Raw genomic sequence first — 19,794 nt, forward strand, 5'->3', positions numbered from 1 at the left:
GAATGAGGAGTTATAACTTAAAGGGCAGAGATTTTTATTTGAGGTGATAAAACGTTCTGGAAATATAGAGTGGTGAAGATTGCATAACATTGTGAATATAATAATGCCACTGAATGGTACACTTAAAAGTGGTTAAAATGGCAGATTTTATGGTATTCACATTTTGTCACAATAAAAAGAGAATATCATAGCTAACATTTAGCAAACACTTAATATATGCCAAGCTCAGTTATAAGCAAGCACTATTACATTAATCCATTTGATCTTCATAACCCTAATACATAATATTAGGATTACGCCTACTGCTATACCAAACGGCCCCTGAAATTCTAGTAGCGTAACATAGTAGATGTTACCCCCCTCCCTGCTTCACATACTAGTCCAGTGAAGGCATTTTTGGTCATAGGCAGCTTTCTTTCATATTATGGTTCAGGGACTAGTAGCCTTATTGTTCACCACTTCCAGCTGATTGATGGAAGGGGAAAATATTATGAAGAAGGCACTATAATTTCTTGAAAACCATGAGCCTTTAGTGGTATACAGCAATTCAACTTTCACTCTCTTAGTGAGAAATAGTCACGTGGTCATACCTGAATGCATGGGAAGCTCAGAAACTTAGTGCCTGGCCATGCAGCCATCCTTCAAAAATAACATTACACTGTGCAAGGGGAAGTATAAATTTTGATGGAGTACTTATTTTCTGTAGCAAAGGCAGGTGACATTATTCTGATTTTACAGGTGAATAAACTGAGCCACAAAGGGTGGACAGCTTGTCCAAGGTCACATGGTAGGTAAGAGGACAATACACAAACCCAGGTAATCTGACTTGAGGGTGTATACTTAATCACTACACTCTACTACCTCATGCTACAAAGGCTTTTCTACAAAATGGTAATGGTATATAATACTGCTTCTCATCTTTATCTTTCTGACACCTCCCTAATTCATCCTTCTTCTTCAAATATGAAATGAGTGAAGAAATAATCTTTCAAGAATTTCCACAAATGCATTATTAATGCATCACGAGGATATATACTTTATGTTCAATGAAAACATATTTATTGTATTTATCTGGCCATTCTACAATGATAGAAGAAAGAATACTACACACACATACACACACAAAATGCTTCTGTTTAGCTTTTAATTCTTGTCAAAATATTATTTAAGGAAAATTATTAATATTTTCTTTCATAAATTATGTGTTTTACATTGGGTGTAACCTTTATAAACATAGGGCTTGTGCTAAATACTTGTATCACAGTATAATCTCTTTGTAGAGAATAATTAGAGGATTCTGGAAAGATGGTGCAGAGTATCGGAGGGAGTTACATTTTTTTTACTGAGGTAAAATTCAGATAACACGAAATTAGCCATTAACCTTTTTATGGTACACCACAATTCATTGGTACTTTTTACATTCACAGTGCTGTGTAACTATCACCTGTATCTAGTTCTAAGGCATGTGCATCATTCCAAAAAGAAGACTCAAATCCATTAAGCAGTCATTTCCCATTTACCATTTCCCCAAGCCTCTAGAAACAGTCTTTCTGTCTTTATGGATTTATCTATTCTGTACGTTTCATGTTAATGGAATCATGTATTATGTGACCTTTTGAATCTGACTTCTTTCACTTAACATACTGTTTTTGAGCTTCATTCATGTTGTAGCATGCGTAAGTTCTTAAGTCCTCTTTATGGTTCAATGATTTCACATTGGATGACTATCACATTTTGCTTGTTCCCTCATTAGTTGATGGAGATTTTGGTTGTTTCCACTTTTGGGCTATTGTAATGCTGTTATATGAATTTATGTAAAAGTATTTGTTTGGAAATCTGCTTTTAATTCTTTCGTGTGTATATCTAGGAGTGGAATTGCTGAGTCATATGGGAATTCTATGTTTAACTTTTTAGGGAAATACCAAAGAGGATGGCTAGAATACACAGGGTGGCAATGTACTGAGAGAAAAGAGCTCCACAGAAATAAAACTTTGGAAATGTGAAAGAGTCCCTTTGAGTCTTCAGCTAAGTACTAATCAGCACACGCACTGGAGAAAACTACTTAAGGATTAGAGGTAACAGCACCTGGTGCTCACACAGCTCTGGGAATTGTTCTTGTTCCCACCACCCACATTGTTGAAAACCTCATAATTCATTATGCATCAGCTGTAGTACTCAGAGGATATTCCCTCGGTTACACAGCAAAATTAGCCCATTACTAAATGGTGATCTGGTCCCACCTAATAAAGCTTAGAAGACCCCAAAATTCCACTTTCTAAAGAACCACATCCCTTGAGAAAGCTCAAGAATATTTATAGGAACACAAAAACATCCAGCATCTAACAAGATAAAATTCACGACAACCGGTATCTCATAAAAAATTACATGCAGAAAAGCAGGACAATTTGATCCATGTTAAAGAGAAAAAGCAGACAGCCAAAATGATACCAGAAATGACACATGGCAGATTCAATAAATAATGATAATAATTTTTTGTAACTGCCTTCCATCAGCTCAAGAAGGTGGAGGATTTACTGAACATATTAAGTAGATTCTTGGAAGGTATAGAAAAGACCCAAACTTAACTTTTCACATGAAAACTATATGTTTAATGTTCCTGAGATAGGAAGTATATTAAATTCTTACTTGACCTTTATAAGTAGAAAATTCTAGGCCTACTGACTACACAAATTTTGATAATTTGACTAGAATTATCAAAATAAAGTCATGGCTTCTGTATTAGTTTGTTTTCATACTGCTATACTCAATTGCCCGAGACTGGGTAATTTATAAAGAAAAAAGGTTTAGTTGACTCACAGTTCAGCATAGTTGGGGAGGCCTCAAAAAACTTACAATCATGGTGGAAGGTGAAGGGGAAGCAAGGCACCTTCTTCACTAGGCAGCAGGAAGAAGTGCTGAGTTAAGGCTAGAAGAGCCCCTTATAAAACCATCAGATCTCGTGAGAACTCACAGTCACAAGAATGGCATGGGAGAAACAGCCCTCATTATTCAATTGCTTCCACCTGGTCTCTCCCTTGACACATGGGGATTATGGGATTATGGGATTATGGGAATTACAATGCAAGATGAGATTTTGGTGGAGACACAAGGGCTAACTATATCAGCTCCTCAGTCAAATTCTGGACAAACTGTGAAAGTTTTCTTAAGTACCTGGAAGGAGGTATTTAAGAGGTTAGTTACCAAAGTGACTAGTTCCTCCTGAAAGTGGAGACTCCAAGCACATTTGGGCCTGCAATTGCTCTCCATTCCCCCTCTATCTTCCTGACACTGAGCTTGCTTAGTCAGTGCCCACAATTGTGTAGTCCAGTTCCCTTGCTATTATTGTTACTATTTATCTATATTAAACAATAAAAATTAAAAATATGTGTATATATTTATTGGTTTTATTTCTCTGATTTCTCTAGTTGAAACTTGACTGATGTATACCTAAAAAGATTTGAGACATACCAGGCAGTTGCAATACATGTATTTTATTAGGGGAGAGGTTTGAACAAAATGTAAAATAACTTTATAAGACCATCAAGGAAATTTAAATACAGATCAGATATTTGGTGATATTAAGGAGTTTTGTTAATTATTTTCAAACTAATATTTTAGTTTTCTTAAAAAGTCTGTAATACTTTTGAAGAAAAATGATGTGACAGAATTTGCTTCAAAGTATCCTGAGGTAAGGGTTACAAAGGAAACAAGATTGGTCAGTTGATAGTTTTGAATGTGGGTATATAGTACCTGGGATTCATTATACTATTTTATCTCTTTTTGAATATGTTCCACATTTTCTATAATGAGAAGGTAAAATGAAAAAAAAACTATTTTTTTTACTATTTTTTCTACCGCTACTACAGAATTAGAACAGCTCTACTCAGTTTCTTTTTGTCTCCCTCAATCTATCATACATATAAACACACACACACACAATCTCTGTATATATATATATGCACATATACATCCACATGTAAATGGTATTTTTTAATAAGTAAGCTCAATTTGCTCTCAATTACATGAAATGATACATGGATACAATAATTTAGAATTATATGATGTAAATTACACACTCACGACTTAGCATGGTTATGACTACATAGGGAAACCAAAAGATTAAATATTAAGGCAAAATCTAGGAATGATTATGGTAATGTTTTTCACATCCAAATGGTTTATGGTAATGTATTTTTTTAATATACAAGGATGCCAATTTGTTATTTTACTTATAAACACAAATAATCTTGTTGTAACTTTTTATTATTTGACCTGTAATAAACACTGGAAATAGCAAACTACATTAGAAAGGAGCCTTGACCAGAGGCATTAAAAGCTTATCCAGAAGTCAAGACATACTATTGCTTATTTGAGTACTAGGAAGTAAACAGATAAGAAATCTGAATAATCCATAATGCAAACTATTCCCTGATACCATCTGTGTGTTTACTATTTATCATTTGAAGCTGCATTTCATTATATTTATAACATCTCATTTATTATTTCTTCAATTCACTTCATCTTCCTATATACAGTATTTTTTAATGAAGGAGCTATCCTATAAAAATGATTGTTTCCATCTTTAAATGTGAAAAGATACATTTAAAAAATTATATTCTACCAATTCCTATGTCTATTTTTGATCTCTGGCCTTAGCTCTAGCTAAGAACATCACGAAAGGTGATGTGACAATGTACTAATTTATTACACCACAATGATGGCATAAGAGTGAACTATGATAAATATTTCTATTATTTACACATAGAGGAATTGCAACGTCAAGTAATCTTATGAATCCACAAAATCTTATGGTTAAAATGGAAAGGTCCACAACAAAAAGTCATAGCTCTTGAGTATTATTAGGGTGACCATATAATAATCTAAGTTAGGACAATTTTGAGGGTATTAACAATTGCTCTGGGACATCTGGCCTAAGCTAGGATCATTTGGGGGCAACTGGACTTGGAGTCACCCTAGGCTTTATCAGAATACAGTATATATGGTATACAGTCCAAGTGATTTAAAACTTGGTGGACAAAACATATAAATACTAGTCAGTTATTGCTTTGTTAGTCTACTTTTGTAGTTCTTTTTTAAGATCGTTTTTCTTCTCCTTTTATATCTTAACATCTTTATCTTTCATTGTTTTACTCCAGAAATTTTTCACATCCGAATGTTTTAAAAGATGCAACTATCACATTTTGAACTGTGGTTCCAAGAAAATGTATTTTCAACTGTAGATTTTAATAAGTATTATTGTTTTTAAAATGCAAAAATACAGATAGTAAGTATATTGAATATATTCTTTACATTAATCTTGTTTTCCTTTGTATTTATTTTTCATTGTGCCTAACGGTACATCATCAAAATGTGTACTGCTAACTCATTTAAAAATACCTGGTAAGGTACATATTATGTACATTGATTTTGATAATATTCTTTGTCAGATTCTACAAATGGTAGAAAATATACTTTTTTTTTCAAGAAAAAGGAACTTACAGAGCATCTATCAAGTCTCCTATTATATGGATGGGAAAATTAAAATTCAGAGAAGTTAAGCTACTGTAAGTCACAAAGTTAGTGCGTGGAAGAGTCATAACCAGATCATCAATTCAAGGTTCCTTTTTTAACTATTTTGAAATAATTTTAGACTTAAAGAGGAATTGCAAATATAGTAGAAGTTCTCTTGTACCCTTCACCCAGCTTCCCCTAATGTTTACATAACATTATACAATTATTATGAAGTTCTTTTTTATTGCACTGTGTAGTCTTAGTTCAGATTTATTGCCTTTAAGTCAAGTGTGTAAAGTACGAAATGACACATTTCATAATATTTAGAAAAAGTGCTAGAAAAATTAATGATCCATTAGAAACCAAGGAAGCATATTCAGTCCCAAAGAATTTAGTATTCTTTCTAATCCTAACATATCTATTAGGATGACATATTTACAATAGGAATATTAAGATTTGGGGACTTTGAAATAGTATAGAACACATTTATCTCTATATATAAATTAGTGTGAGCTTTCATACTTTTATAAACATATCCACCAATAGTGAATTTATTATTATTATTAAGTAGAGAAACATGAAAACTGTTTAATTTTTGACAAGGTAAAGTTCAATAAATAATTTTTTTATTAGTGAAATCTTAGAAAAGTATTTCTAATCAATACGTCTATTTATAGAACTTGTTATAAAAGAATTGGGATAGGTCATGTATCTTTTGGTATGTATTTGCTCCTATTTTCTTTGTGCTACATTGAACAGCAACAACAAAACAATAACAACAACAAAATCAGAATACATACATTGATTCTTCATGACTTATACCTTAAAAAATTAAAAATTTGTTTGTGAAGAGCCCAGAGAAAACAAATTATTCAGGCTTTTTACACTCAGTGCTTGGTTACAGTATTTGAATTATAGAAATTATAAAGCCTTCTTTTTTCAGTACTTCAAGCTTTCCAAATTATTTCATTATCCTTACTATTTAATTCCCAACAATACCTTGTATTAACAGTCTTCTCATTTTCTTTTTCCCTAAATTTAGGTTGATACTTGTAACGAACTGGTAGAGCCTCACTCATATGTCTGTGCTCTATCATTTTAGGGCCCACTGGCCTGATTTTCCGTCACCGTGGGGATGTTCTGACACCAGGAGGTATTAATGCCCCACTGTTTCCAGCCTGTGTGAGGGCAGCGCAGACTCCAGTGACCAGAGAAAGTGCTCAGAAAAAGATGCAGTGCTGGCAGTTGAAGACTGGCCAGCATGAATTGAGTTAATGCCACTAGGAATAGATCTTGACCAATGGCTGAAGGGAGCTAGTACATATATACCTCAGCTTTCTCACACTTCCAGTGGGATAGTTCTAGGGCTAGTGTTTTAAACTGGCTCCAAGAAAATCACAGTGAGATTAAAAACAATGACAACTTGCTTGGCAATTTACACTTTTTTTTTTTTTTTTTTTTTTTTTTGCTTTCCTTCCCTTCCCTGCCTCACTTCCCATGTCCTACTGTGCTTCCTGAAATTATTTCCAAAATACATTGCTTGCACTTGAATCTTTAAATCAGGGTCTGCTTCTGGTGAGACACAAATTCAGAAAATGTTTTCCCAAAGCGTTCAAGAGACATTCAAGTAGTGGGAGTATTTATGTTTTGTATTATGTTTTGAGTAACAGGATCGATTGTAGGAAAAGCAAGAGAATGGAGACAAAGTGAGTTTAGGGATATCTGTGGATATCAACTATCTGTCCTTTGTCTTGAAAGCCAATCATTGTTACTGAAAATAGAAAATCTTATGTCTATATTACTTAGCCTGAAACAGGAAGAAAACTCTCTCAATAAAAGACAATAAAGAACAGGGATTTTGTTATTCATATTAATATCATTTTCTATCATAGTTGCTTATAACTAACACAAGTTCTATGGTGTCTTAAGGTGTTATAAATATTATTAAATTAGTAGAGCTGAATTGCTTTGTTAATTAAAAAATAAAATTGTATTTCTTTTTGGAGAAAAGGTCAAATGCTTCTATTATATTTTTAAAAAGTATATTCTAACAGTTTATTTGTAGCATAAAAGGTATACCATACCAAATATTAATAAACTGAGATCTACTGTACATTTTTAGTTATTCAGCTTTATTAGCTGATACAAAATGCAGAAAACGAAGGGTAAAATGTTTGTGATGTCCATTTAATCAGAATTATAGGGATATGCAATAAGAATGATGTAGAAGTATAATTTTTTTTAAAAAAACAACAAAATATACTAAAAAATGGAAGCTTAATTAGAATGTATTCTCTGATAATCTTCATTGTCCAGATTATTAATAGTTCGTAGCTGACTGATACTTTGATGTCTGACTAGGTCTTGGGATAGTCTCTGTGATTCCTGGCATATCATACCTAAGTTACCATTCAGCATCCCATCCACATTAGAAATTATATCTACCATTTCTGGGCCCCATGGAGTGATAGGTATAATAGTATTTAAATATTAAGTCTGAAGAAAGAAATCAGAGAAGGGTCAAATAAATACTATAAGAATACAGTGTGACTTTTATTTAATAGCATGTATCTGTGAAGCAATTTAACTTACAAGCTCTTTTTCAACTTAATTGATGCATGGCAATGCCAAATATTTTCTAAACTATGTTAGATATATTTTATTTTTAGAAATTTGTTAAACTAAGTTTTTCCAATTCTAACCTCAGTCTTTCTCCAATTCAAAATTACATTCTACTGAGTACTTTGCTCGAGCTTTAGTGTAATATGTTTGAATTATCTGTCCTTCAAATATCTTTGTCCACTGTTGTTTACTGTTTTAAAACAATCTAGTGCCAAATACCAGCCCTTTTGTAATTTTTCATTTAAAAACGTCCTTACATAATTTTGTACACTGAACACTTTGTACAACGTCTGGCATCAGCCTTTTACTATCTTGAATACCACATACTTATTCCAAACCCCTTTTCCTCATCACAGCTCCATTTGTACCCAATTGTATGTTTAATTCCTCTTTATTTTGGTCATGAAGGCTATATAGTGGTTTCCTATAACATTACACATCGGATCAAAATTTTGGACTTTGGTTAATAGACCTTTTCCAATATGCACTAACTTACCTGCTTTCCTTTTCTTTCAGCTCTCAGCATACCTTCTTCACTGATTGAGGCAAACGTGTTTTCCGTAGTCCAGATGAACTTTTAGTCCCAAACTAAACGTTATTCTTTTCCTCATTCAGTGGACTGATATCTCTCATTGCTTAAAAAGCACCAGAAATCCCAATGCCTCCTAGATGATTCTTCCAACAAGAACGCTATGAGGAGCGTTAGCATTCCTTGCTATTGCCTATTTAATCTATCAGGAATTAAATTTTATTCTATTCACTTTGGTTATTGCCTAGATATGCATATATTCTTGGTTAGAATATCATAATTACAGTGAAGTTCCTTCTTATGCTAGCTTAGTATGAAAGCCATCTTTTTGGTTGAATTGTTGTAGTGCAAAGTATAGGGAAGGAATATCTTCATTCTACAAATCTAGTGAATATGTTTATACCTTTGTACAGCTTAGAATACATTGCCACAGTCTCTCTCGTTTGACTCCCAAGAATGGTGGAAATTGGTTGGAGTCTCAGTCTCTGTTTTGAGTGGGAGGGAATCCGGAGCTCTAATGTATTGCAATACTTAAGACAACAGCCTTTGCAGTCACGAAGACCTGAGTTTGAAATTACTACAATGTTTATAACTGCGTAACTTTGGGTAAATTTCTAATATCTTTAAACCTAAACTACCTCATAAAATGGGGACAGTAATAACTACACGACATACTGCATGTAATTGACACAGCATGCAAAGTGGATTGTTTGCCACGTGGTAAGCCCTTAATAAATGGCAACACGTTAAGGGATTTGCCCAAGATACACTTGTAAAACAGCCTACAAGGACCAGAAACCAAGGAAGATTTCAGACTCCGAATCCCATGCTTTTCTACTACCCTGCTTCCTAGAACACTGAGTTAATTAAACTACTAATTTGATGAACGACCTTGAGCAAAATACTTCACTGAGTCAGTTTACTCATCTGTAAAACGAGGGACTTGATTTAGATAATGCCTAACGTCCTTTCAGAGTCTATTCCAGCTACATTAGATGTTTCATCCGGTGTTGTAGGGTTGACGTTCAGGTCCGTGATATGTCCAAGATCTGTATAATCATAAGCCGTGCACATGGCAATGAATTTTATTCCGACACTCGTATTTCGTTCAATATTTAGTTCCGTGTGCACACCCAGCTGTTGCCTGTCTTTAGTCTGCCTACCAGCGCCTTGTGAAGGGAAGACCCACACCTAGCTTTATTTATTTATATCCTGGCTTGTTCCCGAAAGGATTTAAGGCGGCGAGTGACACTCTAAGTCCCCTAACGGTGTCACACAGTGCGATTAAGAAATCCTCTTTGGATGAAATCATACCGTAGAAAATCGCCGATGAGTGAGATGCTAACTAATTAATGTCTTTTACCCAACTCTTAAAAATAAAAACTAATGCACCTAGCAAGAAGTCCTGGAAGCATACAGTGCTGGCTCTCCCTCCAGCTCTGACGCTGTCCCACCCGTTGTCAACGGTCACTCGAATGCCCTTCTTAGACTAGCCAAAATTGTCGCCGCTCCAGTACCAGCTGGACCAAGATCCCACCCCACCCCTTCGCTGCCCCTCATCACCCAAGTTTCCTGATTGGGAAGGGGCCCGAAGAACCTTTCTCACTTTTCTATTTTATTGGCTGGCACCGCTGTCAGTAATCTCTCCTTCCCGCCTTCTAGCCTAGCGCGTTTCGTGGACCCCTTGGTTTCTGCGACAAGCCGCTTACGTTTGCCTGAGCCGTGTTGCCGGGGACCGGCGACCTTTCACCCCTCCCTTCCCACAGGAGCGCCCCGGCCCCCGCCCCCGCCCCCGCCCCAACCGCCGGTGCGCGTCCTCATCGCGCACGCGCTCCCCTCGCGCGCGCACACGCCCGCGCACACACGCTCCCTCGCCCCCGCCCGCGGAGTTCCCCCTCACCCCTCAGCCGCCCCGCCAGCTGAAGCATCGGCGCTGGGAGGCGGCGGCGCTGCTGAGAGGCAGGGACCCGAGCGCGAAGTGTGTGGGAGTCTACGAACTCAACCCCTCTCTACCCTCCCCTCACAGCCACCCCCCTCCCTCCCCGCCAGCCCCCCCCAACAAGCGGGAGAAATAATGAGCGAGACCGGGCGGCAGCAGCAGCAGCGCCGAGCAGCCCAGGCAACGGCAGAACCGCTCCGGCAGCGGCGGCGGCGGCAGCACCAGCAGCGGGAGCGAGCGCAACGCTAGCGCGGCGCGGGGACCGCCGCGCTCCTTCCCGGCTCCTGCCCTCCTCTGCCGCTCGCTCCTCTCTCGGCATCCACCTCCTTCCCCTCCTCCTGCTCATTCACTCTTTCCCTCACTCTCCCCTCCTCCTCGGCTTCTCCCCGCGCCCCGCCAGCCCTCGCGCTCTCCCACTCCCTCTGCCCGTCCTCCCCGGTCCCCTCCTCCCGCTCATTCACTCGCCCCTCTCCCTTCTCCACTCTCTCCCCCTGTCTCCTTTCTTCTTCTTCTTCTTTCACCCTCGGTCTCTCACACCCCCTCCATTCCCCTGTCTCCTTTCTGACACTGCACTGCAGCTGCTCTTCAGCCCTGCCCCCTCCCCAGTGAGAACAAACCAGCAACATTGCTTTTTTTCCTAAAGAGATTTATATTGATCCGATTAAAAAAAAAAAACCTTAAGAAACCCCAAACGCAAAAAAAAAAAAAAAAAAAAAAAGAAAAAAGAAAAGAAAAAGCCAAAACAAAAGGGAGAACCTTCTCCCGGTAGCAGCGGCAGGAACTGCAAACATGATGGCGGCAGCTCCCATCCAGCAGAACGGGACCCACACTGGGGTTCCCATAGACCTGGACCCGCCGGACTCGCGGAAAAGGCCGCTGGAAGCCCCCCCTGAAGCCGGCAGCACCAAGAGGACCAATACGGGCGGTGGGTATCGCTTCCACCTCCCCGCTGGCCCCATCCCCCGCCGCCCGCCCCTGCCTCCCTCCCTCGCCGTCCTCCCTCCCTCCTTCCTTCCCTCCCTCCCGCGGCCCGGACACCTCCAGCCCGAACCCGGCGGCTCCTGCGCCCCTGCCCCGCGCCCCCTCCCCTGCACCTGCCCCGCGCCTAGGTGTCCCCGACACATTTCCATTTCTGTGTTTATCATTCATCAAAATGGCGACCCGTTTTTCGGAATAGACCTATCTTTCCATTTAATCGGTCCAGAGGTTGACCATGTAAATATCCTAGACCTGGGCAAGAAGGTCCATTCAGGAGGAGGAGGAGGATGACCCCGGAGTGAGGTGATGGCCGCCCGAAGATGCGCGCTGCGTTTAACAGTCTGATAAAATAAATAAATAAATGGCACTTGGGTAGCGGATTGCGAATGATTGGGGCGCCGGAGAGTTTTTCCTCTCTCCATCCTCTTGCTTTGGGCCACAAGTAGTATGCAAAATCTTGATGAGTGCATGCCCTTACCGCACTTAGATTGTCGGTGCAAATATTTCATTGATTTGTCTTCAGGGGGGTGCATACGAGGGTGGGGGTGTCTGGAACGGTGACTTGTTAGTTAACATCCTGCGCTTCCTTGGAAGATGAGTTTTAACGGGACCGATATCGCTTCTTCATTTGCACTGGAATCATCTTAACAATGCACCCAATGCATCGAAGCAGAGGTGAATTTATCTCCAGCATATGCATTGTAGACGGATGGGGGTCTTTTGAGTGGCACACCACAACATTTGGAACATTCATTCACATTAAGAAAGCTGGATTTACCGGGGTGTCTCCTGTATAAGATGTGATCAAGTTGACGGAAATTAAAGTTTGTGGAGTTGGCTTAATTTTCTAAAACGTTTCATTTTATTTTTCCTGGTTCTTCCACCCCCTTTCCGTTTTAAAAGTTGTGATTATTTTGGGAAAGGAACATTACCTGTTTTGTCACTTTTAAGCCTATTTAATATAAATGACTCCTAAGCTTTTTAGTATTGGCAAAATTCTTCTTAAGGTCCTTTAATTAATGAGCTTAAACGAGATCACGGTAGACTAAGAAGTGCTAAAGAAATGCACTAGGATTAGTTAGATTTGCCAGTCCACCACACTGAGTTATTTCCTGGCAGTTATTGAAGATTTGGAATACACCTCACAGTTTGGGTGGATTATTTGGTAGGAGAATGGTTGTTTTGCGGACTTTAAGTAGGATATAGGCGATGGCTAATTGTAGTCCTTATGTGTCTGCTAATGACAAATAAATATAGCTCATCACTATTTACAGTCCTGGGCTTTTCTTCTTTTTTAATATGTTAAGTGAAGGTTTGTCATCTTATAAACCTCTGAAGTTTTGTTAAAGGGTCAGTTCATTTCATTTTGCCACAGATAGAATTGGAAGATTTCCATGTTTGGAATAACAACTGGAATTTAGTCATCAGTTTTTACAGTGCTGCAAAATAATAGAATATGTTTATATTTTAATTCCAAGCTTGAAAGTATAAATCCTATAAAATGGGAAACATTTTGTACCTGTTTGTTTTTCAATGTAATTGGCTTATTTTCATTCTCAAAAAATGTTTAACTTCATATTTCCTGCAGTTATATACTCAGTGCTTTAGTTGCTGTTTTTCTCTCTTGAGGGTGGAGAGGGGATACAAAGTTTGAAATACTGTGTTAACCGAGTATATTTCTTTGCATTTTTCAGAAGACGGCCAGTATTTTCTAAAGGTTCTCATACCTAGTTATGCTGCTGGATCTATAATTGGGAAGGGAGGACAGACAATTGTTCAGTTGCAAAAAGAAACTGGAGCCACCATCAAGCTGTCTAAGTCCAAAGATTTTTACCCAGGTAGGTGCAATGGTGAAGAGATTGTTTGATGAGCTCCCCACAGGAAAGAAAGATCTACTTGTGTTGTGTGCTGTCTTGAAAGAATTTTTAAACAATACTGGAGACTTTATTTAGATATTGCTTTATAGGAATATATTGTGGAAAAATTTTCAGATTATTTCTATTGTTGATTATGCCTTTTTCCTATAATTGTTGTACCGTGTATGTGAATTAGACCAGTTGCAAGATGATTCGGGTATTTCTGAATAATTCTTATTAGCAAAAAAACTCAAAAATTTAAAGATAGAAACCTGGACAGCTGGCATCAGGAAATAGGGTTCTTCTGAAGTTTTCAGACATCATTGTAATGACAATTAGCTTAGAGTGAATTCAGAAGAGGGGGGTAGGGAGGCTTCTTAAAGAATGGACCATTTACTTCTGAATCCATTATGTACCTCTTTCTGCTTCATTGCTTTGTTTGTTGGCCTTGGAGTAAAGTAAAGAGGACAAGTGTTGCCTCTTCAGATTTTTTAAATATTGCAGTTTTAATGCAATTGATATAAGGAAATTTATACTGTTATGCAAGAAGTAAAATAATGCTTCAGAATTCATGTTAACTTAAGAGCTAAATTTGATTAAATATGTTGACAGTTAGTATAGTACAGTAACCTACTGGAATATGGGAAGTTTCCTTGGTGGTATAAATTTTTTGTTTTTCACTTTCAAGTATGCCTTTTTAAGTGTTAAATAGTTCTGCATGTCCATCTTTTTCTATTTTTTTCTTACATTTTGCTAATCACTATATGTATTTTAGGTTTAAGGGAAAAGTCTCTGTAATTGAGTAGTACATTTCCTAGATAAAACATTATCAGCTGATTTGCTTTTATTTAAATCTAGCTTTCTGTGATTTTTTTAAAGGTTATTTTATCTTTATGGCTATCAAAAACGTTAATTCAGTGCTGAGGGAACCAATACTGCTTTAATTTTTTTCTTCCTGGTGGAAAAGAAAAGCTGATTTGCTTTCAGTGATCTAATTCAGTAAGAGTTCTTTAATACAGCAAAGACATCTGGCATGAATGTAAGCAGAACATTTGGAGGACTTCTTTTTCATAGCCAATCACTTGGTATTAGAAATGGACCATTATACCGGATAAGAAGGTTTTAGAATGGTTGAAACTATCATTTAGTTTTACAAATTAAATGTAGTATTTTTTGTAAACATTAAACTTATTAAACTAAAAAGTAATATATTAGACATGATGTTCCTCTAAAGTTTGTTTCCTATGAGTGTAGTTTTGCAGATGGCTTTCCTTGTCTCTGAAACTTTCCTTATGCATTAAGAAAGTTTGCTAACATATTCACATTCATATCTTTAAAAGGTATATTGTAATAAAAAAAATCAATGTGGAATTGTGAAAACCCTTAGTACAAATAAAAGCACTCAAAAGAGCTTGATTGCGGAATTAATAACGTGATAGTTCTAGGAAAAGAGCTGCAATGGTAAATTAAATTCACTGTCAATAGATGAAAATGAAATAGCTTTTTTGCATTATACATGAGGTGGTATCAGATGTGCAGGGATGTTACAGAAAATTGGTGTTTATCAAGGATATTCCAAATAGTAAATTAAATGCCTTTTCATTTGAATATAGTTTATTTTCAGTGGGTTGGAAAGGGTGCACTGAGAATTAGATCTTTTGTTTTTAGTCCACTTAGTTGTACATTTTTTGCTTATTACATTGAAATTGATTATTTTATTTATAGTTCTGAGGCATGTTATTTGTATAGAGCAAGAATATCTGTTGGAAAAAAATGGAAAGCTGGAATGCGTTGAATAAAATTTTGTGTGTGTGGTGACGTAACCTGATCAAATGTGAGTTGAAATGTTGGATAAAAGAAGGCTATACTTTGCCGGTAACAGGTGGAAACCAATCACACAGTGTGGGATCAATTTTAAGGATAAAATAAAGCCTTGTAGTTTATAAGAAGCTTAAAGAATTCTGAGCAGTTTGTATTAAAATACAATTTTAACTAGATTATTACCTGTTTGGACAGATAATCTCTTTGCTTCAGATAGACTTTAATTTTAATAGTCTTTCTCTTCGCACTTGACCACAAGTCTGCAGAATAATTTTAAGATCCCGGTATTCTTCAACATAGCCTCTGAGCGCTTTTCAGTTTCTCTTACTCAGATGTACGTAAGGGACACTTACCTTGTACATCTCAGATGAGCTAAATTATAAACTGTGATCATATCATCAAGTTATAAAGAATTTCTTAGAGGATTAATGAAATCATTTGGAAGCCCGTTTTTGTGTCTTTCATACATATATGAAGTTCTTAAAGCTATATATATGTATATTTATGACTGTCATAATCTACTAGAACAAATATGCCTAATGTTTATTTCATGAAGCCCCTTTTCTGTTTCTCATTTGGTAAGAGCATATTTGGGCAAAAGTCTACTTTAGTTGTATAACCTAATGGATTTTCTCAAATTACCCAAGTTTTTAAGCAGAATGTAATTGTGTTTGTAAGGTTTAGTTAAAATACTAGTGTGTTTTCGGAAACTTTCTTCAGGATGTGTAACACAGAATACAGACACACTCGGGACATTTTAATACATCTTAACTCAAATGATAGGTACTTTAAAGAAATTATAGCCAATATAATTTCCTTGTATGCTTATTTGTTTTTCTTATTTCTTTTGAAAATATCTTAAGCAACCCTGCCTTTATGAGTAATTTTTAAAATTATGGTTGAAATGAAAAAACATTTTTGTACACTAATTGAGAATTTGTACAGCTGGATATTGCATTGCATTTTTCAATGTCGTGTATTAAATAACAAACTTGAGAAAATTGTGTGATGAGGAATTGTAAAATGTATTCTTCAATTACTGCAATCAGATAAAATGATCTATCATTTTTGCTGTACTACGTAATCCATTTATCTGTTTTACAAAATCAAATCTTACAGAGTACTGACTTAATTCTGGTGGTTTAGAAATATACCTTTTTTTTTTCTTACATGATTAGAGCAAGTCAATTCGATTTACTTATATATCTTTTTATAACTAGGTTATAGCAAGTTACCTTGTAGTAAAAAACAGCTTTCTTGGTTTGAGGAATATATTATTGTATGCCTTTTCAGAGTGATGATAGTTTATTTTTATTCTGTTATTTGGCATAAGGATATGTTTAGGTTTTGTTAATAATCATATTGGTTTTATCTGTAAAAATTATTTAATGGATGGTTCAGGTAGGTAATCCGAAAAACTTACTGCATGCATTATTGGTTGGAAATGATAACGGATGTATGCAATAAATATTTTCATGTATTCCTTAGATTTTAGAACATATCATAGTATACTTATTTTTATTCTATTATATGGTATTCGTTACATCAGTCAAACAGAATCCTTCATTATAGTGTTGGAATCTGTCTATTTTACACTGTTTTTATATTTGTCATTATAAAACTAGGATCACATTTAATAAAAAATATTTCCTTTTATGGTTCTTAATTTAAAATATGAAATTATTATTTGTACATTCATTATATTTCAATTTTTCTTACTGTCCAAATTGGGTGGTGCTTTTTTAAAAAAAACACAAACCATTATACATTTTTTTAAATCATAAAAGAGCAGAATGTAAGTGAAATTTTTTTGTAGGGAAGGAAAGACCCAACATTGCTTTTATTTTGAAAAGGGGAAAATATAGTGGCCAAATTAAACTTTAGAACTGGAATTGTATAATTATGATAATTTTTTGCAAATCAGAGGAGATAATGAATTTAAAACATTATTTCTGTTTACATCATTGAAGGAAGAGTATTATGATATTGGTAGTACATATGAATGTGAATCTCTTACAGCTTCTAAAAGTTGCAGTCTCTACTTTGATCTTAGATGCAAAGAATATTGGACATTTGTTGGAATATATTTTAAGGCAAAATTAGTGATAAATAGAACAGTAACAAGTACAGAAAATAAAATAGTATAATTTCCAACATTGTTGGGTGGGTTTAATAGGATAGTTATCATTACACTAGGTTATACTTTGGATTTTAGTGTTGTCAAAGAGTTGCTGACACATGAAGTGTTTTTCCTTGAATCTTAAAGTTGTAATGTTTATTTGACACACTACCTATTGTTAGGGTTACTTTTATCTTTTATCTCTATATCTACAGTTGAAGGAGAAACATAATCTTTTACTTAAACATTCGTATCTCTGAAAATTTGCTGTATTTTGGTTTAATTTTTTTAATACTTTATTTTCTTACTTTAAGCAATAGGAAATCTTAACATATGAAGGAACATTACTGGCATAGCGCAATTTATATTAACGTTACAGTTTCCAAAAGATACAATTTTATTCGTATCTTGTGTATGCAAATGTTTTGTGGGGTTTTTAGAAAGATGAATTAGCACTAAAAATTTTAGCTGTACATTTTATTTGATTCCTTTTTGTATCATTTTGATGTTGACAGAGTAAGTTATAAGACATCATTAATTTATAGTGTTGGTGTTTTCATGAATCATATACACAATGCTACTTTGAAATTTGCTTTTTGATGCTTTCTGGGCTTTGGAAAAACAGCTCATTTAACATTTGTGTCATTGTAATGAAATATATCTACAACATTGCCTTGCAAATACTACCCCAAAGGATTTCAGGAATAGTTTAAACATGTTGGTGATATAGTTCAATACTTATGTATTGAAGATGTTTCATACAGCAAGAGGAAAAATGATCTGTGTCTTGAAAATGCTAAGGAGTATGTGATATCACTAAAAACCTGACTGACAACCATCAGTGAAAAACTTATGTATTTTATGTTGTATTGTTTGGGAGTTTTTTGCTCTGGCTTCAGAGAATTAATTTTTTAAAAAATTATTAAGTGACACAAATGACATTTATTGACTACATATTATGCTACTTGTTAACTAAATTTCAGCACCTAATAAATATTTTTAACCATAGAATTTTTAACTATGGAGTCTCAGTTTTGTCCAGTTCAGTGGAGCTATATTTTAAAACACAACTTTTATGAGTAAGTTCTGCTTTTCAAAATAAAACTGGGAGGACGAAGGTGGGAGATTTGTGCTTGATTGCCATCTCATTTCCATCTTTGGATACTGCTTTAGCATAAAGTTAAACAACATCTGCAGAGATCTGACTGACAAACATCTCTCTGGGACTCATCATTGCAGCCTGCAGCAGGTGCATTCAGCTTTGCAGTCTTTTCCAAAAAGAGGTTAGTTTGTTTTAACATTTATCAGTAGACCAGTGGGAGCAAGTGACTAGAGAGAAGAGGTTAGTTGTCACTTGTTCAGTACTGGAATACTACAGGTAATTGGACTGGACTGGTGGGAACTGCAACAGTGTGTATCTCACATTGCACTGCAGCTGCTATGGAGCTGAATTAACCTGACCCTCAGAGACTGAAATGTCATGGTATAAAACGCAACATGCAAGGAATGAAGTAGTGCTTTTCAATACTTTCTGATGCTTGGGTTGATGAAGTTTCCATATTCTTCATTTTATTCTTTAAAGATATGGCATCAGCTTTCCTATGTCTTTAATATGGAAATATTTTCAACTACATTGATTTTTCATGAAACTGATAGAATGTACATAAAACAAGGATAGGGTCTTTAGGTATAGAAATAACAAAAAAATAACCTTAAGTGAGAAGCATTTACATTTCACTATGCCACCAGTACATATGTAAAACATGAGTGAGTGGAAATAAGTGGAAGTACTTGGTGGTAGTTCTTCTTAAAATATTATCTCAGATTAACATTTATTTTTCATAGGAAGTTAAAAAATTATAAAATTTAAGTTGTATCTTTTTAGAATATTGATGGCTTTGGCAAGTACACTTTGCAGAGTAGTTTGAAGTGTTCCAACAAACAGGACAGGTGTAGCATATTAAAAATATTTTTAAGATTTTGAACTTAATTTTACTGAAATGTTTCCCACATTTAATTACAAGTAAATTAAAATTTAGTCAAAATCTCAAAAAATTAGTGTGTCATTTATTTCTGTTGTTTTTTATTTCTCAATCTGTTTGAAGTATTGACTTTGAGTATGCATCTGTGACATATATACAAGTTTCTTGTGTGTTGTAATAGTATTCCCAGTGAATACAGATATGTTATCACAGTCCTGTTCATTAATCAGCCCTTAAATAGAAAATATATTCAAAGGTAAAAATAACATTTAAACGAAATCTGGCAAAGTCTGTACTATCTTAAAATAATTTGGAATGTAAAAACCATTTGAAGTCTTTGTAAAGCAGTTTTATAGCTTTGACTTTTCTATTAAATTAACTAATCTGAATTTTTTGGTATCCATTGAATATAATTTATTATTTACCAAAGAGTAGTT

General features: G+C 35.6%; 1 protein-coding gene and 1 long non-coding RNA gene across 4 annotated transcripts in view; one reads left to right on the top strand and one right to left on the bottom strand.

The window, feature by feature from the left end:
• LOC109023288 (uncharacterized) overlaps positions 1-10,254 on the bottom strand; it is a 59,960-nt gene extending 49,706 nt beyond the window's left edge. The window contains exon 1 of the long non-coding RNA XR_008671563.2: positions 8,630-10,254. This is a non-coding gene — a long non-coding RNA (uncharacterized lncRNA). The remainder of the gene's footprint in view (positions 1-8,629) is intronic.
• Positions 10,255-10,363: 109 nt separating this feature from the next.
• The window catches only part of NOVA1 (NOVA alternative splicing regulator 1), a 152,910-nt gene continuing 143,479 nt past the window's right edge, over positions 10,364-19,794 (top strand). For all 3 annotated transcript variants that reach the window (XM_004055039.5, XM_004055040.5, XM_004055041.5), the window contains exons 1-2: positions 10,364-11,526; positions 13,274-13,417. In XM_004055039.5, the coding sequence (XP_004055087.1) occupies positions 11,391-11,526; positions 13,274-13,417 (280 nt within the window). In that variant the 5' untranslated portion in view covers positions 10,364-11,390. The remainder of the gene's footprint in view (positions 11,527-13,273; positions 13,418-19,794) is intronic.

The sequence above is a fragment of the Gorilla gorilla genome, chromosome 15 (assembly GCF_029281585.2).
Source record: "Gorilla gorilla gorilla isolate KB3781 chromosome 15, NHGRI_mGorGor1-v2.1_pri, whole genome shotgun sequence".
Taxonomy (NCBI): domain Eukaryota; kingdom Metazoa; phylum Chordata; class Mammalia; order Primates; family Hominidae; genus Gorilla; species Gorilla gorilla.